We start from the raw sequence: 26,741 nt of genomic DNA on the forward strand, positions 1-26,741 counted from the left end.
GTCATTTTGTGGGTTCTGCAGCTCCAAAGTTTGTTTAGAGTCCCCTTTTTACATGGCTTGGGGGGGTTAGTCTATTTTTTAAGGTGTTATTTTCTTCAGAGTATTTTTGGTTATCTTTTAGCAGGCTATTGACTGGCTTTTCATGATTTTCTTTCATCATTCTCATTTCTCTTTCCAATTTTTCCTCCACTTCTCTTACTTGATTTTCAAAATCCTTCTTGAGCTCCTCCATGGCCTTTAACCAATTCATATTTTCCTTGGAGGCTTTTGATGCAGGGGTTCTGACTTCAATGTCTTTCTTCCACTCCATGCCTTGATCAAAAGGATTCTATTTCCTGTTTGTGCTTCCTTTACTTGCTCTTATTGGCAGCCAATTACTTGACTTTTGAGCTCTTTGCCAAGGTAGAACTCTGCTTCCAGAATGGAGAGAGCTATGTCCCAAATTGTTGGGGTTTTTGCAGCTGCTGGAACTATTAGATGGGCACCCTCTCTACAGCTCCCACATGCTCTGGCTCACTGGTCACACTCCCTAGGACCACCACCCAAGACCATGATCCGGATCTAAGCATGTCAAAGCAAGAGCACTTAGCCTCTGAATGGTTGCTTGATCCCTTTACAATCTGCAGGCCAGGAGCTGTGGAAGCAGCCACTGTACTTCCTCCACTTCTTGTTCCAGGGGTAGCAGTCAGACTGCACTCTTCTATCCTCCCCTAGACCAACCAAGTTCCACACTGACTTTTACTTTGTCTTCGGCATTTATGGATTGAGAAGTCTGGAAGCCACCACAGCTGCTGGTAATTTACTCTTGTGAAGTCTGCTTTAGCTACAGCTCATCGGGGCCTCCCTGGGGATGCCCTTGGCTCCCAATGTGCTGTGCTGGACCCTTCCTGTCAGCCTACCAGGCTTCTTTCGGTAGGAGATTTGTTTCTCTCTGTCACTTTGTGGGTTCTGTACTTCTAAAGTTTGTTTAGAGTCATTTTTTGCATGTATTGGAGGAGGTGGAAGTCTGAGCTGCATGGAGGTCCTGTTTCTACTGCACCATCTTGGCTATGCCGTAAGCAGCTACTTTTAAGAGATTAGGATTTGGGTAGTTCACTCTGAAACAACATTCTGGGAGTCTAGCTAGTTAAATAAAGGAGGATAGTAGGGTCATAGAGAATATCGCTGTAAAAGCTGCTTATTCTAATCATAAAGGGGTTTTCCCCCACAGGTCTCAAAGTGGTCCAAAGGGATGGGAAGGATGGCAAGCTTGGCTCATCATGTGTAAGAGGCTAGCCCAGATACAGATGAGGGGTATGTAGTTTTCTAGCCCTGCCTCTGACATCCCATTCCCAAAAGGGGATCTCAGGAAACAAGGCAAGAGTGATAGATACTAGTATGATTGAGACCAATGGCCAATATGGGGTTTTGACATGGCTCAGCAGGATTCACTGTTTACTATCAGGACAGGGGGCATCTCCCAGAAGGCCACAGGAATGCCAAACCCATACAGACCAGGTCCTGGGAAGGATAGGGCTGAGTTTATTATGGAGGCAGTGTTTGATGGTTATTGAGGCCATGGGGGAGCAAATTGCAAATGATATCTCAGCTGAAGCCACTTTGATCTCAGAATTTCCTCATGCATCTTTAGGACAGAAAGCTCATTAGGAAAAGAGAAGGGGAACAAATTCCACCTTCTCCAGGATAAATGTGGAGTGGGTGAGCAGGAAGTATACCTCCCTATCCCCCTCCATTGTATCATCCTGAGCAGAGACCTAATCCCTAAGGGCAGGTTCTGGTTCTTTCATTTCTGGGTTCAGCTTCTGATCCCCAGCCTTCTTCCATCACCATGACACAGCATCCTTCTTCGAAGATCCCTTTGCCCTTGTGACCTTTTCCTCTGATGGGTTACTCCTTCCCAGAACCTCTGTTTTAAGGAAAGTGCCCAGGCCAGCCCTGTTGACGTCTCCATTCCTCTTTGGGCTCTGTTCCCGATTCCGAAGACTTCTTTGTCCTTCAGATTTTAAGTTTATTTTTATGTGTTGTCTTCCTCTATTAAAACGTAAGATCCCTGAAGGCAGGCAGGGATTGTTTTTCTTTTCCCTTAGATTCCTGTTTCCAGCACTTAGCACAGGGCCTCATACAGAATAAGTGCTTAATAAATGCTTATTAACTTGATTTTATTTGGTAAAAATGAGACCAGAGGATCTATAGGATCCATTCCAGTTCCAAAACTCTATGATTTTATGCTTGCATTGCTCTTCTAGCAAAGGGCAATGATGATAACAGTAACAAAAACAACCACAAACATTTACAAAGCACTTATAATACACCAGGTACTATGCCAGGTACTTTACAATGATTATCTTTTTAGATTCTCATAACAACTCTGGAAGGTAGTGCTATTATTATTTATACAGTATCTAATGTTCCAGCCACTTTACAAGTGCTAAATACTACAAATTTTATCTCATTTTATCCTCATAATAATCCTAGTAGGTAGATGCTATTAATATCTCCATTTTACAGATAAAACTGTGGCAAAATGAGATTAATTGACTTGCCTAGGGACACCCAGCTAGTAAGCTTTTGAGACTGGATTTAACTCAGGTCTTCCTAACGCTAGGCCTGGAGCTCTAACCACTGGACCACCTAGCTGCTTCCAGCTCAGAACTCCAAGAGGGGCTTCAAAGCTACTGAGGAAACTTGGAAACAACAAAAGTAGGGCAACAGTCACTATATATATGTGTGTGTGTGTGTGTGTAAATATATATGTATGTATGTATATGTATATTCACATATACTAATTAGCTTAGCTACTTTATAAAACTAAATCTACCACACTTTGTCAAAAATGCAGAAAGTGATATCCCCAGACTTTTTTTTTCCTCTCTTGTCTCTAAATGTTCAAGGCCCTCTTTTTTTTTTTTTTTTTTTGCTTTTTGGAGGGCAATTGGGGTTAAGTGACTTGCCCAAAGTCACATGGCTAGTTTTTGTGTTAAGTGTCTGAGGCCGGATTTGAACTCAGGTCCTCCTGACTCCAGGGACAGTGCCCTATTCACGGTGCCACCTAGCTGCCCCTCAAGGCCCTCTTAATTCCACAAAATTTCTGGCCTTACCTTGTGATTTTTGCAATAAACTCAATGATTTTTCCTCTAGTTCTCGGAGGGTTAAAAGGTCAGCAGTAATGTTCTCTAACAACTCGTAGCGCTGGTCCTCTAGGTGAGGGACTTCATGAACCACGACAGTGGACAAGAGCTGGTCCTGCAACCCTTGGAATGTCACTGTGAAGTTGATCATGGTAACGTAATTATAAACAGATGGAAGAAAATGTGGGTTGCCTAGTTCTGTCGTTACATATAACCTGGAACATACAAAGGGCATTTTAATTGTATGCTGAATATAGAGAAAAATAACAAAACTTTTTTTTTCTGCAAATATCTTAACTAGAAAAAAATTCATGATTAGCTTCTAATTTGTCTTGTAGAAGAATAATTTCACAACAAATATTTGAATGAATAAATGTCTGAATGAATCTGCATTTCAGGCTGATCATGGAACTCAAAACTGTCTATCCACAGTGTGTATGTATAGAAAGCCACACATTGTATTAGATGTTGGATATGGCTTTAGCATACTTTAAAAATTTACTCAATAGAATTTTTAGGCTGCCCACAGCCTGAGCATGCGTGGTTGGATTGTATTTCTCTATAATTAACATCTTTCATACCTTGAACAAAATGAACTTTTGTGCCCCTAAGCCCCCTGAGAATATGTCCAACTTGTTTGGAATAGCTTCCCTGTCCTTTATTTTGGTAATCCAAAGTAATTTATAACGACCCAGAGGTGGGAATAAAGGAGGCTGTGGAGAATCATCACACTCTTGGCCTGCCTTTGAATACTGATGTTAAATATACCTTTATTAATAGTCACAATGCAGTATGGAAGTTTCACAATATTTTCATCTGCTCTGAGATATAGAATAAAGTTTGTTATTAGTTCAAATGTTTTTCACTTGTGTTGGAATATCTGTTGATCCCTTTGGGGGTTTTCTTGGCAAAGGTACCAGAGTGTTTTGTCATTTCCTTCTCCAGCTCATTTTACAGATGAGGAAATTGAGGCAAACAGGGTTAAGTGACTTGCCCAGGGTCACACAGCTAATAAGTGTCTGAGGCCAGATCTGAACTCGGGAAGATGAGTCTTCCTGACTCCAAGCCCAGTGTTCTCTCCATTGAGTCACCTAGCTGCCCCAAAGTAAAACTAGCCTGAAATTATTTCATTATTTGTATAGATAACATCATTGGTCTTGACATGATAATAGACACGTCAAAAGCATTTTGATGGACCACTACAAAATTAAATACCTTACTGAACAACATGATTTCTTTCTTGTAAATTATATCGTAAGACATAGTCATCAATGAGATTTTGAAGGAGAAGCAGTGTGATATGATGGAACTCATGAAGGAATTGGAATTAAGAGACTTGAGTTTGAATTCTGCCTCAGGTACTTACTAGTCATATGGCTGACCACTGTCAAGCCATTCATCCTCTCAGTTTCCTCATTCGTGAAATGGGATCATAATACTGAGACTCCCTTCCTCCCAGGGTTATATTGGAGAAAGCATTTTACAAACTTTAAAGAACTATATAAATGATCACCGTTACTGTAGCTAGATGTTAGGAGATTAGGATAACATGAATATGATGTAGATTTTTTATATATCTAAAACAACTAATTTTTAAAATAATTGCTTTAAAGAAAGATTGCTCTATTTAAAGGTATCTTGTTCTAAGGGTATAGAATACTGGTCTCAGCACTGACTGATGGTTGTTGCCAATGTAGGTAAAAAGCATTCGAGACGAAAACCCTTATTTTCCCAGAAGTGCAAGCTTCTGCATCAAGCTGAAACATATGAGCATGAGTTTAATCACTGAACTTTTCTCTAATAATTAAGTGATATCTTGTGTAAGTGGAATAGGAGGCAGAGTACCTAAAGTTGTTGTTGAATTCGATCTCGTTTTCATCAATTTTGACAAAAAGTTGTCCTCTTTTCTGATAGATGTCCTTTTTTAAGATGGATTTTAAACTTGGATCTAATGTTTCAGGAAGATTCTGTAAAAAATCCCAGCAGAAGTAACTTACACAACTGATATCACAAGGAAAAAATATATCAACAGAACATTATGGTTTTTTTTAAATTTATTTTTTACTTTTTCTAGCTTGTCATATTAAAAATGTATTTTGACAAGTTTGGCTCAGGAAAAGCAATTAGAATAAGATTAAAAGAGCCTCACTTTATAGGCCATTCTGAGCAAATTAACACTTTGAATGCAACAAACTGGGTTAAACTCCTCTTTTTCTAATGTGTATTCCCCCTCCCTCCCCATCAGAGTTATATACCCTATCTTATTTAATAGCGCCCAGTACATCATCAGTACCCATGAGATCTCTGTGAACAGTATTGGGTGAGGCATCGTTGTCCAAATACCTTTAAGAGAACACATCCTCCAGTTTTCATAGCATTTTCAATTACTTTAACATAATTAGTTTCACCAACATCAAGCTCCTGCAGTCTGCCACCTTCCATATGACGTAGCCAGTTGTAGGCTTGTTTATGTGGATCAATTAGCAAAGGCCATAACAGTCCATTCTTAACCAAGATGGCATTTTCTGTTGAATACTGACCAAGGGGCAAACCTTGATTATGCCACTGGCGCATCTAGAATGAAAATATTAGTATTTTCAATACATTACAAACTTTTTTCATAATTTTTAGAATTCTTCATATAAAAGTTTGATTTGTTTAAAAAATAAGTGTTTTTAAAAAAAGTTGTGTACAAATAAACATTTTTCATACCAAATTATTTTAAATAGTACAAGGGAATTTTCTATTTGAAAGAACTTTGAGGTTAATATATCTGGAAATGGATTCCATTTTGTACTGTGAGTACTTCCTTTAGTATTTCAAGGATCTGTGATTTCATTGCTATGTACAGTTGCTTCACCAATGTAGACCACAATCCCCTCCATGCTTGAACCTAGAGTTAAATGAATGGCCAAATAAAATCCATCAGCTGGTGGTCACTACTCTGGTGAGGAACCTCTTTGGATTTAATTATTCCCTATTTAGCTGGTCCCTACATAGCAGACAGAGTCTATCATCACTCTCGTACATTGATTAACTGATGGATCAGGCATCAATATTTGAAGCCTTGCTAGTCTGGTTGTAGTGGCGGAGTTTGCACTCCACTGGTATAGCCTTTTGAGAAGCCAGGGTCACAACTACTGCCACAATGAAGCACATGAGACACATGTCCTTTGGTAGAGGGAACATGTGAATTATATTTTGTACCAGTCAGTATTATCAAGGGCATATGGTAAAGTCCATTAATTGATGAAATCTAATTAAATATGTGTAATTGAGGTTAGCTTTAGGCTATTGTGTTTTCCATATCACAATCAGGACAAATTGTATGGTGGAAAATTAACAAGGAGTAACAGAGCAGGAAGGGTTCTGTGTCATCAGGGAGATCAGGCACCACATTTCTATGATTCCTATGAAATCAGAGTTGATCTTTTAACTCCAGAAAATTAATAATAATCAGTACCTGCTATAGGGAACTGAGTTCAAGGCTTGGATATCCATTTTTACTGGGTGATTTGTCAGTAGTCTATCAAATAAATTTTGAATTATTCCAAAACAAATCACATAAAAAATTATTCCAGTTAAAATCCGGCCTCAGACACTTAGCACTTACTAGCCGTGTGACTTGGGCAAGTCACTTAACCCCAATTGCCCTTTCAAAAAAAAATCCCACATTGTTAGTTACAGAACAGTTACTCAATAAATTTAGATTTACTGATTGAACTGCTGAGTGTAAGAGGCATGTATTTAATTCTACACCTAAAAATAGTCCCTGCAATTGAATGAAATCTGAAAATTTTAGTCAATGCTCAGGCAAAACTGAAAGTGTTCATAGAAAGTAAAAAACAAATGGCTCTCAGATCACTAGCATAGGGTGATTGGAGGATGGTAGATAGAAAATGGTGCAAATAAGAGACAAAGTCTGGAGAGAAGTTGTGATTATAACATCAAAACTCAAATTTGAACCAAATGTCCCAATTTGATTTCTGGAGAACCCAGAACTCAGCAATATCATCATTCTAGGACATATGCCCAAAAGGCATATTGCCTATTCAACTACAACTTATAAATACCTCATGCTGGTTTCCCATGACGTCAATTAAAGAAAAGTTGGCAGATTTACAAATTTTATTTTCAGTACAGAGCTTTTCCCATTCATCTACAATTAACTGGCGATATTCAGTTGTGAACACTCCACTGTAGACGATGCATGCCGCTGAAATAAGTATATCACCCATAATTCCTTCCAACCGTTGGTCTAGTGATTTCACTGTTTCTTCCCATCGACTCTTAATACCCAAAGAAAAGAAAAAAATGAATAGCAATTCACAATTAAAAAGCTACTATTGTGCATTAAAAAAAAATTCTCTTCAAATTCTATCATTTTCATTATTCTACCATGCTGAAAAAGTAAAAGGTAAAGTTCTTATCTTGGCTCCATTGCTAACTAGTCACTTTATTTATGTGAGTCTTAGTTTACTCATCTTAAAGAGGAAGGACTTGTTTAGATAGTCTTTAAACTCATTTCTATCTCTAATATGATTCCTACACTGCCAAGGCATACCTAGCTCACTAAGGGCAGTGATTTCCAACTTCCTGAGTTGTTACACTATTATCATTATTGTTATTTTGATTTTATGACAAGGAGACCTACCAATGTAGAAATAATGGGAACCTTGTAGGGAAATAAAACTTAAAAAATAAAATCTTAAAGTTCATGTTAGAAAAGGAGAGAAAAACTAGACAGCCTGATGTGGACCATAAATTTTATGGAAAGAAGACAAAATTTAGAAGTAATGACAAATATGTCTAAAAAGATCAAGATATATATACAAGAAATCCATTAACCATTCCAAAATCTTTATATATGTATGTGTGTATACACACAATATAGATATACACACATATATGTATATACGCATACACATACATATACATACATAATGAAAGAAGGCAGGAAAAGTATTGATATAATAGAGAGGAATGATCCTGCAAATAATAGTGTCAGAATGACACTATTAAAACTCAGAATGAACAGATACTGACATTTTCATCCATTTTGTAGGCAAGAGGAGGATTAGAGAAGGAACTAGACTTGCTTGGGGTAGATGAGAAAACAACAAAGGAAAATGGAGAGAAGATAGAAATAGTCAGTGCTTATTTTGCTTTTGTTTCTTTGCCATGAAAAATGATCTTTGGACTGGGATGCTTAGAACAAAAAAGCTTAACAGTGACTTAAAATCCAATATAAATAAGGAGAAAATCAATGAACACCTAGTGACCCTTAATAAGTTCAAGTCACCAAGCCCAGAAGAACTATATCCAGGTGTCCACTTTCAATGATCTTTTTTTTTCCTAAAGAAAAACCTGGCATCTTTTACTCTCAGTTGAAGGTGCAACTAGACAAGAACCAGATCCCCATCATGGGATGCTTGTGAAAGGCCTAAAACTCTGCATCCCCCTACCTACCCTTCCAACTAAGCTAGGGAAAAGGCAGGGAGCGGTACTGGGGGCTCCAGAGATGATCTTTGAAGGATATGGAGGGCAAAAATGATACCTCAGGACTACATAAGGACAAATAAGTTCCCTACTTTTAAAAAAGGGAAGAGAACATAGTCGGCAAAGTAAAGAATTTGAAGCCTAATTTCACTTCCTTGCAAAATTATTGAATGTATTATTAAAAAGACAGTTTATTGGACAGAGCCAAGATGGTGGAGTGGAAGCAGGGACTTGTCTGAGCTCTTCCTCACACCCCTTCAAAGACCTGTAAAAATGACTTTACACAAACTCTAGAGTATTAGAACCCACAAAATGACAGAGTGAAACAAACTTCCAGCCAAAGACAATCTGAAAGGTCAACAGAAAAAGTCTGTTGCAACAGTCTGAGAGAGGAGTACGGTCTTGTGCAAAACACACCAGTACAGACCAGGCCCCAACAAACCTGAAGCAGGCGTCAGGGAACCGAATCACTGGCAGCTGTGGTGGTTTCCAGACTTCTTAACCCATAAACACCAAAGACAACTTAGAAGGTCAGTAGAAAAGGTCTGTCAGACCTGGGTAAGAGAGGAGCACTGTCTGGCCCCTGTCCCTGTGTGGCAGTGGTAGTGGCAGCACCAGTGGCAGCAGCAGTGGCAGCAGCAGTGGCTGCTTCCACAGCTTGGTGGGGGGATCGAGCTACTGATGAGGGCAACTGCAGGGATCTCTTTGCTGTAGCTGAGGCAGGATTCTCGTTTTGCCCTTGCTCGGATCTGGGTCACAGTCCTGGAGTGAGGAAGAGCACTGGTGTGACAGAACTTGTGGCTACAGTGGAGAGGAATTCTCCTCACAGTTCCAAGGCAGAAAAGAGTACTTGTGGTCACTCACAGAACAGAGCACAGGCCAGGAGAGGAATAAAGACCTCTTCTTTGATTATACCACCTTGGAAGAACTGAAAACTTAAAAGTTCCAAGAAATATCTCTGAAAACTGCTGCACAAAACCCCTGAAGCTTGGGAGAGTATACCCTCCACACTGGAAGCAGAGTCCTACTTTAACAAAAAGTTAAAAAGTCAAATAATTGTCTGGGAAAATGAGCAAACAGTGGGGAAAAAATCAGATAATAGAATCTTATTTTGGCAACAAAGATTAAAACATACAACCAGGAGAAGACAACAAAGTCAAAGTTCCTATATGCAAAGCCTCCAAAAAAATATAAATTGTTTGCAGGATATGGAAAAGCTCAAAAAGGATTTTGAAAATCAAGTAAGAAAGGAAAAATTGGGGAGAGAAATGAGAGTGATGCAAGAAAATAATGAAAACAAGTCAACAGATTGCTAAAGGAGACCCCCAAAAATAGTGAAGAAAATAACACCTTAAAAATATACTAACTCAAATGGCAAAAGAGGTCCAAAAAGCCAATGAGGAGAAGAATGTTTTAAAAAGCAGAATTGGTCAAGTGGAAAAGGAGGTCCAAAAGCTCACTGAAGAAAATAATTCCTTAAAAATTAGAATGGAGGGGCGGCTAGGTGGTGCAGTGAATAGAGCACTGGCCCTGGCGTCAGGAGGACCTGAGTTCAAATCCGGCCTCAGACACTTAACATAAATACTAGCCTTGGGCAAGTCACTTAGCCCCACTTGCCCTCCAAAAAAGCAAAAAAAAAATTAGAATGGAGGAAATGGAAGCTAATGACTCTATGAAAAATCAAGAAATTATAAAACAAAACCAAAAGAATGAAAAAAACAGAAGTCAATGTGAAATATCTCATTGGAAAAACAACTAATGTGAAAATTAGATCCAGGAGACATAATTAAAAAATTATTGAACTACCTGAAATTAATGATAAAAAAAAGAGCCTGGACATCATTTTTCAAGAAATTATCAAGGAAAAATGCCCTGATATTCTAGAACCAGAGGGTAATATAGAAATTGAAAGAACCTACCAATCACCTCCTGAAAGAGATCCCAAAAGGAAAACTCCTAGGAACATTAGAGCAAAATTCCAGAGTTCCCAGGTCAAGGAGAAAATATTGCAAGCAGCCAGAAAGAAACAATTCAAATATCGTGGAAACACAATCAGGATAACACAAGATTTAGCAGTTTCTACATTAAGGATTAGAAGGCTTAGAAAATGATATTCCAGAGGTCAAAGGAGCTAGGATTAAAACCAAGAATCATCTGCCCAGCAAAACTCAGTATAATACTTCAGGAGAGAAAAATAGATATTTAATGAAAGAGAGGACTTTCAAGCATTCTTGCTGAAAAGACTAGAGCTGAACACAAAATTTCACTTTCAAATAAAAGACTAAGGGAAACATGAAAAGGTAAACAGGAAAGAGAAATCATAAGGGATTTATTAAAGTTGCACTGTTTACATTCCTACATGGAAAGATGACATTTGTAACTTATGAAACCTTTCTCAGTATTAGGGTAATTGGAGGGAATACACATACACACGCATGAATATTTATAGATAGAGAACACAGGGTAAGTTGAATATGAAAGAATGATATCTAAAAAATAAAATTAAGGGGTAAGAGAGAGGAATGTACTGAGAGAAGGAGAAAGGGAGAGGTAGAATGGAGTAAATAATCTCACATAAAAGAGGCAAGAAAAAGCTTTTACAGTGGAGGGTAAGAGGTGGGAGGTGAGAGGGAATGAGGGAACCTTACTCTCACTGGATTTGGCTTAAGAAGAGAATAACATACACACTCAATTGGGAAAGGAAATCTATCTTACCTTACAGGAAAGTAGGGGAAAGGGCTAAGAGGGGAATGATAGAAGGGAGGGCAAATTGGGGGAGGGGGCAATCAGAAGCAAAAACTTTTGAGGAGGGTCAGGGTCTATGGAGAAAATAGAATGAATAGGGGGCAAGATAGGATGGAGGGAAATATAGTTAGTCTTTCACAACATGATTGGAAGTGTTTTGCATGACTATACATGTATATTGAATTGCTTGCATTCTCAATGAGGGTGGGTGGGAAGGGAGAAAGGGAGAGTATTTGGGGCTCAAAGTTTTAAAAATGAATGTTAAAAATTATTTTTACATATAACTGAAAATAAGTCACTGGGGTATAGAAATCTATCTTGCCCTACAGGAAAATAGAAGGGAAGGGGATAAGAGAAGGGGCAGTTGATAGAAGGGAGGGCAGATTGGAGGAAGGGGTGACCAGAATGCGTGCCATTTTGGGGTGGGAGGAAGGGAGATATAGGGAGAAAATCTGGAACTCCAAATCTTGTGGAAGTGAATGTCAAAAACTAAAAATTAATTAATTAATAAAAAAAGAAAGTCATTGGATGGAGTGAAATGATATCAGATAGAATGTCTGTTCCAAGAGGCTGGGGAACCTGGTTAAACCTACAGGCAGGGAAATTCTGGAAAATGTTTAATAACTGGCTCTTCAAAAAAAATTATGCACAATACATTTTTCTTCATCACTTTCTTAAGTCTAGATAATATAGAAAACAATATATTAAGTCATGGTATGTAGTGTTTACTGATTTCTGAGGTGTAAATGCTCACAATAAAAATTTAACAATTAATTGACTCTTGAGAGTCTGTATGAGATGATACCAGCACATCCACCTCTCCAGGGATTATCTATAAGATATCAAACCAATCGAGAAAGGAGAAAAATTCTAGCATTTGGCTTTCTAAAAAGCACTTCTTAAATGACCTCATGTGGGGTCCTATAACTGAATGTGGACTGAATGTGGGAGTTGTGAAAAATTTGGCAACAGTAAAAGGTTTCTGAACATGCAATGACCAAAAATTAATTCAAAATCAAATGCGTCTGAGGTGTTTCTGGCCGCTCTTGCCCATGTTGCATTGAACAACTTCAGTGCAGCCTTGGTTCTGAATACCACACAATATGCACACTTTGAACTGTACCAGACAACATACCACACAACGCTGCCAGAAACACCTCAGTTCAGATTCAAGACTATTGTATATTATGAACTGCAATGTTTTTACTGTACATACACAGTTTTCTGTTACAGAAACATAATAATTTAATTATGAAAATAAAGACTTCTAATATTCTCATACTATAAGAATGAATAAGCACATTTATCTCATTAGCATGTAAATTTGCTTTCATTTTTAATAAATGGTAAAATTACACTAAAAAAGGACAGTTTATGAATATTTAGAAAAGAAAGCAGTGATCACTAGAGCCACTATGAATTCATTGATTATGGTAGACTAAGCACAGGAATTACCTTTTTTTGATAGGGTTATCAGATAGGGTTATAGATTGGGAAAATGCTTTTAATACATTTTACTCAGATTTAAGTAAAGCATCTGTCAACGTATCTCATGCTAACATTGTGGACAAAATGTAAACGTGAGGACTAAGTACAGTTAGGTAGATTTAGAATTGGTTCATTGCCCAGTGCCAAAAAGGTGTTATTAATGGGTCAATGCCAGTTTGAAAGGATGTCCCTAGGGAAAGAGGGTGAGAGAAAGAGAGAGAGAGAAACAGGGATGGAGAGAGACAGGAAGAGGAGGAGGAAGAAGGAGAAAGTTCTCAGGGATCTTGGCCTTGAACTGTTTAACATTTTTTATCAATGACTTTGATGAAAGTGCTCAAATGGCATGTTTATCAAATTGACAGATGACATGAAGTTGGGAGTTGGAAGGGATAGCTAGCATGTTAGACAGCAGAATTAGGATTAAAAAAAGGCTCAACTGTATTTATTGATTAGCTTAATCTAATGAAATTTAATTTGGTATGAATAAGATCCTATATATAAAATAATAATGATAACAATAATAGTTAACATTTATATAGCACTTACTTTGTATCAGATGTGGTGCTAAACACTTTACAGATATTATCTTATTTGATCCTCATGACAATTGTGGGAAATATATTTTTACCTCATTTTATAGATGGGGAAACTGAGGCAAACAGGATTAGGTGACTTACCCCAGGTCACACAGCTAGTAAATGTCTGAGGCCAGGTTTGAACTCAGGAAGATGAGTCTTCCTGACTTGAGGCCTGGCATTCTATCCATTGTACCACTAACTACCCCTTAAATGTACATTCATCCATCCATCTATCCATCTATAGACACACATATAACACACATATATGTAATCTTTAAGCAAAAGCCAGGTGATCAGTTAATTATAAGGGATGTGGTAGAGGGGATGCCTGCTCAGATAGAGATTAGATGTGATGCCTTCTGAGATCTCCTCCAACTCTGACATTCTGTGATTTTGGGAATGCCCCTTCTATCTATAGATCTTCTATCTATATTTTGACTATTATTGCAATTGGACAGAGTGGACTGAAATGCCATACAGGGCCTAGATTTTGCATTTAATCAAATATGAATGGCCCTAACCACTAAAAGCATGAATTAAATTGTTCATCTTCTTTTTAAATTCTGCTGAATCTTTTTTTTTTACGTACAGTTTAATCAGGAATAGTTATGTAGACCATGAATCTTCTAAATTTAGTCTTACTGGATTGGTTAGTGAATATGATAAGAAATCAGATGTGGTGAGTCAGATGAGGTCAATTTTCCCTTAGAGGAGGGAAGTAACATCTTGAGTTCTTCAGAGAAAGGATTCGATATGAGTTAAACAAGTCATAGTAAAAAGAATAAACTTTATGATCACGCTAATTCTGAAAAAGAAAACCATAGTAATACCCTCTCATCTTCTAGAGCTGTTAGCAAGATGGAGGCACTATGTAAGCGTTTCGTTGTCAGCTGCCTCCGATCTGCTAAATATTCTTTTTCAGAAACACTCTCATTGTAGGCAAGTTGTAAAGCTTGCAGATGATCTTCGATCTGAAAGTTAACATAAAGGAAAGATTAAAACATTTGGTTCTCACTTTGCTTAACAATTTCAACTTTTACCTATGATGAATTTAGGGATGGATCATGAATTTAGGGATGGAAGGAACCTGTGAGTTAATTCAGTCTAAATCTATGATTTTAACAATGAAGAAACTAAAGTTCGGGGAGTTTCAGTCATTTGTCGCAATTCAGACATCGGGTAGGAAATAAGCAAAGATGAGATGTAAAACCTTGTCCACTGATCCACTGATTTAAAATCAAATGCTCTTTGTACTTTATAAGGCTGCCTCATAATCCATTCCATTTTAAATAATGGTGGTCCTTATGGAAAGATAGATTCTAAGACTGAAGTAGGGTTCATATTTTAGTGATAATTTTTTCTTGTTATGTTGGAAGATAATAGATGGACAGAGTGGTGGGGTTCTGCTGGAGACAAACTTTGTGACTAGCTATCCTACAGCCATGTGGTGTGCCATCTTTCTACCAGCAGATTGGTTGGCTGTGCAGAGCTCCTAATTTGGAAACTACTGTTGGTTCTCAACTTTCACGTTAATGAGAATAAATATCTGAAAATAATTCATTAATATATAACAAGAGAAAAAGTCCTGTGATGCTGAACCCATGATAAAATTATATTTATCTGCATATATACCTTCTCTCCTATAACAGATTATAAATGCTAAATGATCTTTAAAACCTCTTCAAATTATGACTGTATGATATGATTTAACATGATGTGATTTGATGTCACTGTGATTCTCGTTAGGGATATCTGATGAAATGGTAAACTAAAAAATATTGAATTTTTCTTCCTGATACTTTTGTCTGGATAGTAAAGTTGTTGAAAGTTAAGGACACAATAACAAAATAAACAAATGAATTCCTCACCATATCCAAACCCTTTTGTTTTTCTGCCAGTTTTTCTCGACCAAGCTGAAGTACTTTTTGAGCCTCTTCTACTTGGCGTTGTTTTGGTTGCAACTTCTAGATAAAAAAAAGTCACAATATTTCAATATGAGTAAGGAATAATTATTAAATATTATTTTCATGCCAAAAATTCCATTCATATTTAAAATATATGTCATAGCTTCCAGCCCTTAGAATGAAACTGCTTGGAATAATGACTGCAGAATTGATTGATACATTTTCTACTTGTACCATGTCCATATAAATTCAATTAATTACTGATAAATACATTACTTATTCTCTAACCATACGGTCCAATATGTCCTTGTTGTTGTTCAGTTATGTTCAACTCATAGTAACCCCATTTGGGGTTTTCTTGGAAAAGGCACTGGAGCAGTTTGCCATTTCCTTCTCCAGCTCATTTTACAGATGAGGAAATTGAGGTAAAAGAATTGAGTGATTTGCCCAGGGTCACATAGCTGTAAGTGTCTGAGGCCAGATTTCAACTCAGAAAGATGAGTCTTCCAGACTTTAGTCCCCACACTCTATCCTTTGTACCACCTAACTGCCCCCAGTGTGTTTTAACCCTCTGGTTAATGAGGGGAAACTACCTTGTAAATGAAATGACCTATTATGAAGGAAAAAATCCAAACCTTTCAACGAGGAAGCTCAAGATGGATCATTCTAGACAAATTCTACTCTCTTGGGAATTAACAAATAGTGTTAATGGTGAAGTTTCAGTATATTTGATTCAGTAAGAATTTGATTCTTTTTTAACCTCTTTATAACAAGCAGAAAATTCACTCTCCTTCCAAACAGTAACATTAAGTTTGCCATCATTCATTGGACAGCCTGAAATCACAGGTTCCTCTAGACTCAGGTGTATCCTTTGTCTGACTTTGCATCATTTAGTCTTGGTAGAAATTCACAGATGGTCTAGTTTTTCTTGGGTGAAGTTTATGTTATTCTAGTTGTATAGGGTACAGAGACCCTACCCCAAATTGACTACTTGGAGACCTCAAAGTGAAGACAGGAAGTTTTATTAGAATCTCATGAGAAGCAGGCAGTACAGTCACTGGAATAATGACTAGGAGAGGAGGCCTCCATACAGAAGCTAAAGCTGGGTTAAATAAGCAAGGGTTACATGCCCTTCCCAAATATTAACCTAATTATTACTAATGAGGCTCTAATCTTGTTAGATAACATACATAATACATGAGGTCCACCAAACAAGTGCAGTAACAACCTCAGAATACTGAACCCCCTTCAGTCTAACCTAGATACATACTTATCTGGGCCTGAGTACCCCAAGGCCATTGTCTGTTTCCTGATTGGTCAAATCCACCTGCTGCTGCCAGCTCCTTCCATTCTACATTATTTCATTTTAGTATTATCTAGGAGTTTTCTGGGAGCTAGGGACTTAACTTCTTCCCAAGGTTACTGCCTCAACTCTTCCCAAGGCTACTGTCTGGTACTTTTTATCAGTAGTCTTGTTCAGCAATTCTTACAGTTCTATAGAAACCTAACTCTTTTATGGTAAGCTGGGTGAGAAGGGCTGACTATAATAGAGCAACTATACAGAAAGATTTCTAAAGTTTCAAAGTCACATAATTTCTAGAAAATGGAAACTTAGGCCTAAGGCCTAAGGACTTACTTTAGCAGATAGTCTCTGAGAAACCACACTTTTACCTTTCCCATACACAGTGGTGGTCTTCTATGATATTTTCACATTTTAATATTGGCAGAAATGATATGTAGTTATGCCAAAGGCTAACTGTGTAATCTTCAACAGCAGGAAATATTACCACACTCAACTTTTTGCCCACATTTTTCTTAATAGAAGAATAAAGCAGCTTAGAAATTTACTCCTAAAAATGGAATTATTTAACATAGACCTTTAGGGAGAAGAAATAATAACTTTTCCTGTATTTAACTTTAAAAATGCTTTATTGATACCTTTTATTGTTTTTGTATCACTGCCATTTTTCCAACCTAGACTGAACCCTTCCTTATGATACCCCCCCCAAAAAACCCCAAAACCTAAAACAAAAAAACAAAACCCAAAACAAAAAACAAAGCCCAAATCAAAAAACAAAACCCAAACAAAAATCAATTAGGTAAAAATACCCAACAAAGATCTTATCTGACAATGTCTATAATATTTTGTTCTAGTGTTCTCTGATCTCACATTACCATGAAGAGGAGGATATGTGTTTTCATCCTTGCTCCAGGAGCTTCATTTGCTTTTTAGCGATCTTTTAATTTACATAGTTGTAATTGCTGTGTAAATTGTTCTCTTGGTTTTGCTTATTTCATGCCATATCAGTTCACATAAATCTTCCCTCAGTTTTGAGAATTTCTGACAATTGTAATTTCTTGCTTAACAAAAATATTTGATTATGTTTATATACCATAATTTTTTTAGCCATTCCCTAATAGATGGGCAGCCACTTTGTTTCCAGTTATTATCAAAGGAGTGATGAATATTTTGACATATATTGGACTCTCAAGTCTATATTTGACCTCTTTTGGGGTATATACCCAGCAGTGGAATTCTGGGTAAAAAGGCATGGACATTTAGTCATCTTTTTTGGTGGAGTATGATTCCAAAATTGAAATTCATAATTGTTAGTCTATTTCACAGCTACAATCAATTGTAAATTAGCATGCTTTATTATAGCCACACCTCTAGTAATTACTTTTCCACTTTTGCCAATTTTTATGGAGGTAAAACTGTGTCTACTTTTTTTTAAAGCCTCAGATCAATAAAATGTAACTTATTCAAATTAATATACAACCTCAGATTCTATTCTGCTTAGATATTGCTATTACTCTTTACAAAGAACATAATCAGATAGCACTCCCCTCACCAAACCCCCCTGCCCCAATAATAGTATCCATGTTTCCTGCTAAGAACTTATAGAAATATAAGCATTACATTTACTTTGGTCACTGGAAAAGGAAGGACCACAGATGGAGGAGTCATACTGTTGAAGTCATGGATCTCTTGCAGTATCTTAGTATAGTAGGACTGTGGTTTTTCACCATTTATCTTATTGTATAGGGATTAGTATTTCTTAAAATGCAACAAAGCTGTCCTTGGGACCTAACTGACCCCTGGTAACCTAGAGGCATAAAAAGTCCCACTTATGTGGAGTCAGAGCCCACCACCCCAGTAGATGTCTGAAGACCATGTGAAGTACCATATCCTGTCCTACAGACCAGAAAAGCTTCCATGTAGAGAAGAGGTAGGTCACATTCAGAGAAGCTAAGGGCTTCTATATCCTTGTTGCACATCCTTGTTACCTGCCAAAATTGAACCTCAACTAACAAAGTAATGATGTTAGGTTCACCATAACACCAAGTATCCCTATAATATATTCACACTGGAGAAATAATGTCAATACATCTTGTCCTTTACAGATGAAAAGACATACCTTCCGTACTTCATGGTAGTTATTTAAAGCTATTACCCACTGGCACATGGAACAACAGGCAACAGACACTCGAGAAATCTTAGTTGTGTTGAAATCAGGTAAACTTAAATATCTTCTCAGTTTTGCAAATGCCTAGAGGGAATAAGGACATATGTCAAAAAGGTGGTCCAGATTTGACGTATTGTTCCTGCATACACATATATAGAAAAAAGGGATTGTTTGGAATCTTTTGATCCTTTCCCCTATAGTAGACTCCTTGGCAAATACCTATATCTAAAAAGATGCTGGTGTTCTGCTAAAGCTATGCAAAGAAGAGCGAGAGCTTTGACTTATATCATGTTCTGTTACTTGTAAGAGTTGCTTTGTTATAATTCCAGAGAAGATACTCTAAAACACAGACAAAAACATAACCTTAAAAAAAAAAACCAAATCCAAACTTATTATTTGGGTACAACAGTGATTCTCTAGCCTGATAGTGAACCAAGCACCTACTATGTACTGGACTCTGGACTTCTAAACGCTGAAGATACAAATAAAGACAGTTGCTGCTCTTAGGGAGCTCACAGAGTAATGGAGGAGACAATATGCAAACACTATGTACAAATAATATATAGACAGAAAAAATCTGGGGTAGTCTGAGGGAAGGCACTAAAATTAAGGAGGTCTAGGAAATGTTTCTTGCAGAAGGTGGAACTTTGGTTGAGACTTGAAGGAGGTCAGGGAACTAGGAAGTAAGCATAAGGAGGGACAGAGTTCCAGGAGTGGGGGACAGTCAGTGAAAACACCTGGAGTCAGGAGAAGGAGCATTGTGTGTGAGGAATAGCAGAGTTCAGTGTCACTGGACCTTTAGGGTATGTATGTGCTTGGGAGAGGAGAGTAAGGTGTAAGAAGATTGTAAAGGTAGGAAGGGGTAAATCAGAGTTTTATAATTGATCCTAGAGATAATAAGAAGCCACTGGAATTTACTGAAAAGGAGAGTGACGTGATCAGAGCTGAATTTTAAGAAGATCAGTCAAATAGCTGAATGTAGGATGGATTGGAGGTGGGAGAGACTTGCGGCAGGTACACCATCTAGAAGCTACTGCAGTGGTTCAGGCATGAAGTGGTGAGGGCCTGCACCAAGTTGGTAGCACAGTCAGAGGAGAAAGAAGAGGGACTCCTGTGAGAGAAGGTACTGTCTTAGTTGACAATTGATTGGATATAGGGAGTGAGAGTGAGGAGTCAAGTGGGAGCCCCAACTTCAAACTAAGCCCTACAAAAGTTAAAGATTGTATATGAGTTGAATAAGGCACATACTTATCCTGTTTTAGGCAGATATATCGACTGGGAATAGCCCTCCTTGGGTTCTTGGCCTTTTTTTCAAAGTCAGAAGGTAAAGTCATTGTAGTAGGTTCTCTATAAATGCTTATTCTCTTTCCTCCATCCTCCGCCTTTGCTTATTTCTTTTACTCTGCACATCAAACTAATCAAACACCTTAGTCTGTCATTTATTGTATATGCTTTTAGATGAGGAGAATTAATTTTAATGTTGCATCATTTGAGTATTTGTACAAAAGGCCATTTCTTATGCTAACTTAAAGAGAAATTTCTCCCAGCCCATTCCAGCTATGGAATGTGACCACATTTCAGCCCCTCCCAAGGCTTGGACTGGGTTACTCTGTTTACTTTGTGAGCTCCTCTACGACATCAAAAGGCGACCCTTGTGTCCTTGCTTTACAATCTAAGCTAGGGGTAACCTGGTCTACAAAGGGGAAACTAAGCCAGGAAGTTCCTGGTTAGGGTGGTTTTCCTTGCCCAGATTACTAGAGTCAACAGAATCTCATGACCTGGGCCAAGTTACTTAGCTTTTTGTGCCTTAGTTTCCTCACATATAAAATTGATATAATAACAGCACCCACTTTCCAGGGTTTTTGTGAAGCTCAAATGAGGTAATATTTGTAAATCACATTGCAAACCTTAAAATGCTACGTAAATGCTGGCTGTCATTATAATAATTATCAATTATATTGTTATATATAATTATATAAATATTATAAATTAATATTATAATTATGTTAATAATAATTATTAGTTCAAACAAAGAAGGGAGAGAGAAGGTGGGGGGGAGGGGAGAGGGAACCAAGATTTAACACCCTCCAAGAAAGTCTGAGCAGGATGAGAAGGCAAAGCTTCCAGAGAAAGAAGAGGTTCCTGGGATGGGAGTGCAAAGGAATCTTCAAAAAGGTTTCATCCTTCAGCAGGGACTTAGGGTTTGATTTTCTTCTCTGCTCTCTTCTTCCTGAAGTCTGCCTCATCTATGCTTTTCCCTGAACAGATTGTACTTTGAGAGAGTGGAGAGAGAATTTGGCAAAGCATTTTATCTCTCCCACAGGAACACAAAGCCTCGCCTCTACATGACCCCAGGACCTGGAATACCCACATCTAGACTCAAAGGCAGCTCACCACACCTTGTCCTCTTGTCTGTTTCTCAAAGGGAAAGTGAAAAAGATAATACATAAAGCCAAAGTCCCTAGACTTGGAGAGGCAGTCATCTCTAGGAATATAAGGACTTTTAGCAAAGATTGAGAGGCTCACTCCTTTCCCTGACCTTGCCCTGCTTCAGACTCTCCCTATTTGTGGGCTCATCTTAGGTAAGACTGTTTCCCAACACACTCTTGGTACTGATATTGCCGGGAATCTTAGTCGCTGGCCATCCCTGGTGGTGAGGAATTCTGTGAGGCCCCCAAAGGGCCACCACTATCTGAATGGAAGGTACCCCCTTGCCATATTGGAGTCAGACCAAGAATATCTTGCCCCTACTTACAGTATACTAGTCTAACGTTATTTATTTATTCATTTATTTTTATCACTTAAGTAGGTCCTAAAACCTCAATGGATTTTTTTCTGGATTTATCTGCTTAATTGATTGTTTCAGAACTTTCAAGAGGCAGCATGATTTAGGGGAGATAGAACGGTTCAGGGGACTGAATTTGAGGTCAGGATGACCTGGTTTCAAATCCCACTTCAAGTACTTACTAGCTCTGTGACCCTGGGCAAATCATTTAAACTTCCTGTGCCTCTGTTTCCTTACCTATAAAATGAGGAGATTGTATTCAGATACTTTATTTTGGAGTCAGAGTATCTGGGTTCAAATCTCAGCAGTGCATGTGACCTTGGGGAAATCATGACCTCAGTGGACCTCATTTGTAAAATGAAAGGATTGGACTATATCAACTCTAAGGTCACTTCCTGCTCCAAATTCTATGATCCTATACCATTAGTTAGTTTGAACACAGAACTTTCTTGGTTACCCAGGGATGGGGAACCTGTGGTCTTGAAGTCACATGTGACCCTCCAAGTCCTCAAGTGTGGTCCTCTGACTAAACCCCTTAATAAAAGGATTTGTTCTGTAAAACTTGGACTCAGTCAAAAGGCTGCACCTGAGGACCTAGGCCACATGTGGTAGAGTCTATACCTTTATTTCCATCAATGATACCAGTACCTTTGCCTTCTAAGTCAAATATACACTTTGAACTATGCTATTTAGGTAACTCTTAAATACCTTCCTTCATAAGGTCTTTACTTTTTACCTTTTCAGGTATACTATCCTTATCCAGGTTAGTCAATTTTTTGAGGAATCCAGGATCTGCAAGGAGTAGTTTCGCAATTGTCCAGGTAGGTTTCTTTTCCAGAAGGACACAGACTGCATTCATGACAGTCAGGACCAGATGGGGCGGACGTGTGTACACTCTGTAACAGAATCAACAATTCAAGTTAAAAATCACTTAGTGTCTGCTTTATGACAAGTGTGTCATACCCTGAGGCTGCAAATATGAAAATGACAACAGTCCTTGTGTTTAAGGAGTTCTCATTCTACTGAGCACCATGCATTGGGAACATCCCTCCAATCATGTGGATTGCCATCCATCTCTGGCTACCCACCCTGTACAACTCTTGTCCGGAGCCTCCCACATGTTTGCCATGGAGATCCACCCGATATGCTAGAGACCTTTATAGATTTCTCCAGAAGTCTGAAGGGGACCAGTGGCTGTCCACCTATCATCCTGTTGTCTCACTATGTGATCATCTCATCTCCTATCATGCGTTTCATTGACGATGTATTTTACTCCTATTATTTAAAGCTTCTCTTTGGCTACAGGTTGCAGACTTCTCCCACCTACTGTGAGTCCCTGCATTGCCCTCTGTGTGATACGCATTTCAAATTCCTCAGACGTTATATTCTGTCTTGTTTCCACAAAGCAAAACTGGTAGAATGTTGTATTAAAAAAACAAAACAAAACAAAAGAAAGGCATCTGTTTCCATGTGAAACTTGGGGTCATTTCAAGAATTGGGGGTTCTTTACTTGACTTTCCGTTATTATATCAGAAGACTTTCAGTAGGGTAGGGGCATCTACTTGAAAGTTTAATTACTCATCTGGTGCATTAGTTGCTGATTTGAAGTGACTGGGCTTGGGAATTTTGTTTGAAAGCTGGCTCACCTAAATTGATGTTTACTGATTAAGAGTCTTATTAATCAATAAGCATTGATTACGCACTTTTTTGTGCTGAGCATGGTTAGGCACTAGGCAACTTATTAGGTACTCATTTATACAAACAAAATGAGACAGTCTCTGCCTGCAACTCCCTTATATCCATTTTTGAACATAACTCTAAATATATTCATTAAAAATTGAACACAGCATCACATTTTAAAATGCTAATTTATATAATTGTTAGCTCTTTTGACTTCAAGAAACTTAGGAAAATAGGCAGAGAGGGGTAGGAGGAAAACTGTAATAATATTAAATCATAAAGGTCATCATTTTAGGGCTATCGATGAATATTTTAAAGAATTAAATAATGAATTTAGAAATTAAATGATGAACTTGGAAAACTACCTTAATTCAGAGATGTCATTTTTATCTAGGGCATTCAGAGCCACAAGTGCCTCTTCAAAAGCTGGTATCACACGACTTAGCTCTCCTTGTGTTTTCTACAGTAAGGAAGCAGCACAAAAAATAAGTGACTATTAGTTGTAGTTATTAAATGGCAAGCAACAATACTCATTGATTGAACACAGAATGTCATTAGTTGTATTTATTTGCATTATAACTTTATTAGTTTAAGCAGTGTATATCAGATACACAATAGATACAGATAATGGAGAGAATGAGAAAGGTAAAGAAAAAAGGTAAAGGGAAAGACAGAAAAAAGGGAAAAGAAAGAAGACAGAAGGGAACACAAGGGGAGATGAGACATACAGGGAGAAGGCCATAGGTAAAATTTCTGTTCATCGAAAGCACAAAATTAGAGAACAGAAAACATTAGTAGTTCTCAAGAAAAAGAATAAAAATTCTAACAATTACTAGCTCAAAATTGGACAATGAATTTTCCTAGAGAAGTAAAGTTTCTTAATAACTGAAGGTTAACTCTGCAAGAACCACACTTTTTGAGGAAATCTTCCTTGATGCGTTTAAAGTTTAAGTTTTAAGAGGTTCTATTTTTGTAATTACTCATTAATTTAGCATGTTTGCTAAATTTTCCTACATCCAAGACTCTTATATTATTATAGTAGTTCTGGGTTGTGCAGGATAAGAGTGGGAGAGACTACAAATAGCAATACTGACAGACACAATCACAAGGTTGGTTTTAACTGTCTTTGTTCTTGAATAGAACCCTCTTGAGGGTTTTATTAGGGGAGGAAAGATATAAATGAAAAATGCCTAGTGTAAAAAAAAGACTTTAAGAAATAGTATACCCCTCAAATCCCCCCACCTAGAACACTTAAATTTTTTTTCCCCCTAGGATCAGAATCCTTAAGTGCAAATCCTGGATCTGAAAGGGTCATATGAGCTATGTGTCATATCATCTAACTTCTCTGAACTTCAGGATACCTATCTGTGAAATGGGAATAAAAACACTCATCCTATCTGATCTAATACAGAGGTTGAGAGGAATGCTTTTTTACATTTTATGCTTTTTATAATTCCTGGTGTAAGCGAGCACTTAAAGGGAAACTTGAAGGATAGAATCTACTTAATTAAAAAATGTATTTTTATACTCAACAAACACCAGATAAAATAGGTATTTCCATATACATAATAGAACAGAAAAAGTGAGTTGTACTTGAAAAGTTGCAGGTTTCTAATACGTATTTACAACTTGCTTTACTTCTAAAGTACATAATAAACTTAACTTTGATAATGATGATGAATTCCAGAGTTAGATAAGGTCTCAGAGAACATTTGGTCCAGCCATTTCATTTTATTGATGGGTTTTATTGAGTTTAACTGACCTGGCCAGTTTCATGTTCTGAGAGGCAGAACCCAACTCCATTTAACTCAGGAAGGAGAACATTATAGGTTTCCTGGAATTATTCTGATAAGTTTATACTACCTCTGCATACTCTTCTACAATCTGTATTTCCCGAGCCATTAGTTCTTCATCCCTTTTTACGAGGATCTGTACTTGCTGCACAACTTGTGAATCTTTCTGTAATTTTTCCATGAGGATCTCTGTTTCCTAAAGAAAAAGAAACTAAAACTATATATTTCTTTCTTAGAATCCATCTGAGACAGATCAAAGTTTCCAACATTTCAGGAGTTAGTAAATTTATCAGAGCAACCAGGATGCATTTGTGTCTTCAGAAGATTAATACAGAATGAAATTTTCTTCACACCATATACGTGAAGAATGACAGGAACTGATTTTGTTATAACATAAAGATCACAAGCTACCAAAACAAACTCCTGACTGATGTCTTAAAAATACAGGAAACCCATAATTAACATCTATTCCCAACCAAGTATACCTTAGTTTTTTGTTCTATTTGAGGACCGAGGACGAGAAGCTCTTTATGCATTTTTGAAACTAGCATTGATGCTTCCAGAATCTTTGAGAGGCCATTATTAAAACGTTCCCTGAAAAAGGCAAATATCAAAGAGCTGTGAAGTGGGGTTTTGGTGTGTCCTTCGACTGACCTATTTAATGGGAGAATGCAGCATTGAATTTTTAAACCATTTACACCAGAAATACATCTTAGAAACATTCCAGAATTGGAAGATGATGACTATAAGTCACCAGAATTTCTCAAGTCCCCACTGTGTACCCGCATGGTAGTACAAGCTCAGGGGTGTTTCCATGGAAACAGAAGATATGGCTCCTGCCTGTAAGGAATTCATAATCTCCAGGGGAGATAGGATATAATAATATATAGAAAGAAAAATATTAACAAGTACAAAATGTGCAATTGTACATAATTAGGTATAGGAGTTTTGTGATAATTGAAACAATGAGCTTCAATTTCAGGGATACCTGAGAGGATTCTACCCCACAAAATAAAACCCCCATTTGATTTACCGATGCTTAAAATTACTCAATTAGAACGATTTTCTGTTGGCTTAAGCCAAATGGAGCCTTTGTCAATCGCTTGCTCCAATTGGAGGCATTGTGGGAGATACAAGACGTGTTAAGATTGCTACCATAATGAAGCATGCATATTAATTGGCAAGATGAGATTAATATATATGACTCAATAGTACAAGACAGAATACTGTTAAATGCTATAACATATGATACACTGGACATAGGAGTTTGGAAATTAACTTCTGTCTCAGAGAAGCAGTCAAATCAATAGGGACATTGGATCATACGTTTACAGCTGTAAGGAGCTGTGGAGACAGCTGAGTTCAGCCGTCTCATTAAACAGAGGCTAAGGAAGATAAGAAAGACTTATCCCAGGTCACATAGCCAGTAAATGTTTGAAGCAGGATTCAAACTTCAGTATTCTTGATTACAAGTCTAACACTCTATTCAGAGTGCTACTTGGCTTTGATGAGGGATGACACAGCTGAGAAATATTAGAATTACATTCCTCCAGGGTGAGGAGTGATCCTAATAACAACTGGGTATCATTATCAGAAAGTTCTTTTTCTTTTCTTTTCTTTCTTTTCTTCTCTTCTCTTCTCTTCTCTTCTCTTCTCTTCTCTTCTCTTCTCTTC

The 26,741-nt window shown here is 37.6% G+C and overlaps 1 protein-coding gene across 1 annotated transcript in view; it reads right to left on the reverse strand.

Moving 5' to 3' along the window:
- DNAH14 (dynein axonemal heavy chain 14) overlaps window positions 1-26,741 on the reverse strand; it is a 412,217-nt gene that overhangs the window by 80,451 nt on the left and 305,025 nt on the right. Inside the window, exons 60-70 of the mRNA XM_069062634.1 lie at window positions 25,553-25,661; window positions 25,138-25,263; window positions 23,640-23,734; window positions 22,331-22,490; window positions 18,762-18,893; window positions 15,307-15,402; window positions 14,269-14,409; window positions 7,202-7,417; window positions 5,472-5,702; window positions 4,974-5,095; window positions 3,099-3,343 (exon numbers count right to left, since the gene is read on the reverse strand). Coding sequence (XP_068918735.1) covers window positions 3,099-3,343; window positions 4,974-5,095; window positions 5,472-5,702; window positions 7,202-7,417; window positions 14,269-14,409; window positions 15,307-15,402; window positions 18,762-18,893; window positions 22,331-22,490; window positions 23,640-23,734; window positions 25,138-25,263; window positions 25,553-25,661 — 1,673 coding nt within the window. The remainder of the gene's footprint in view (window positions 1-3,098; window positions 3,344-4,973; window positions 5,096-5,471; window positions 5,703-7,201; window positions 7,418-14,268; window positions 14,410-15,306; window positions 15,403-18,761; window positions 18,894-22,330; window positions 22,491-23,639; window positions 23,735-25,137; window positions 25,264-25,552; window positions 25,662-26,741) is intronic.

This window comes from Petaurus breviceps, unplaced genomic scaffold, assembly GCF_028583685.1.
Source record: "Petaurus breviceps papuanus isolate PSGF00001 unplaced genomic scaffold, PetGlider_PUasm1.0 90466, whole genome shotgun sequence".
Taxonomy (NCBI): Eukaryota; Metazoa; Chordata; class Mammalia; order Diprotodontia; family Petauridae; genus Petaurus; species Petaurus breviceps.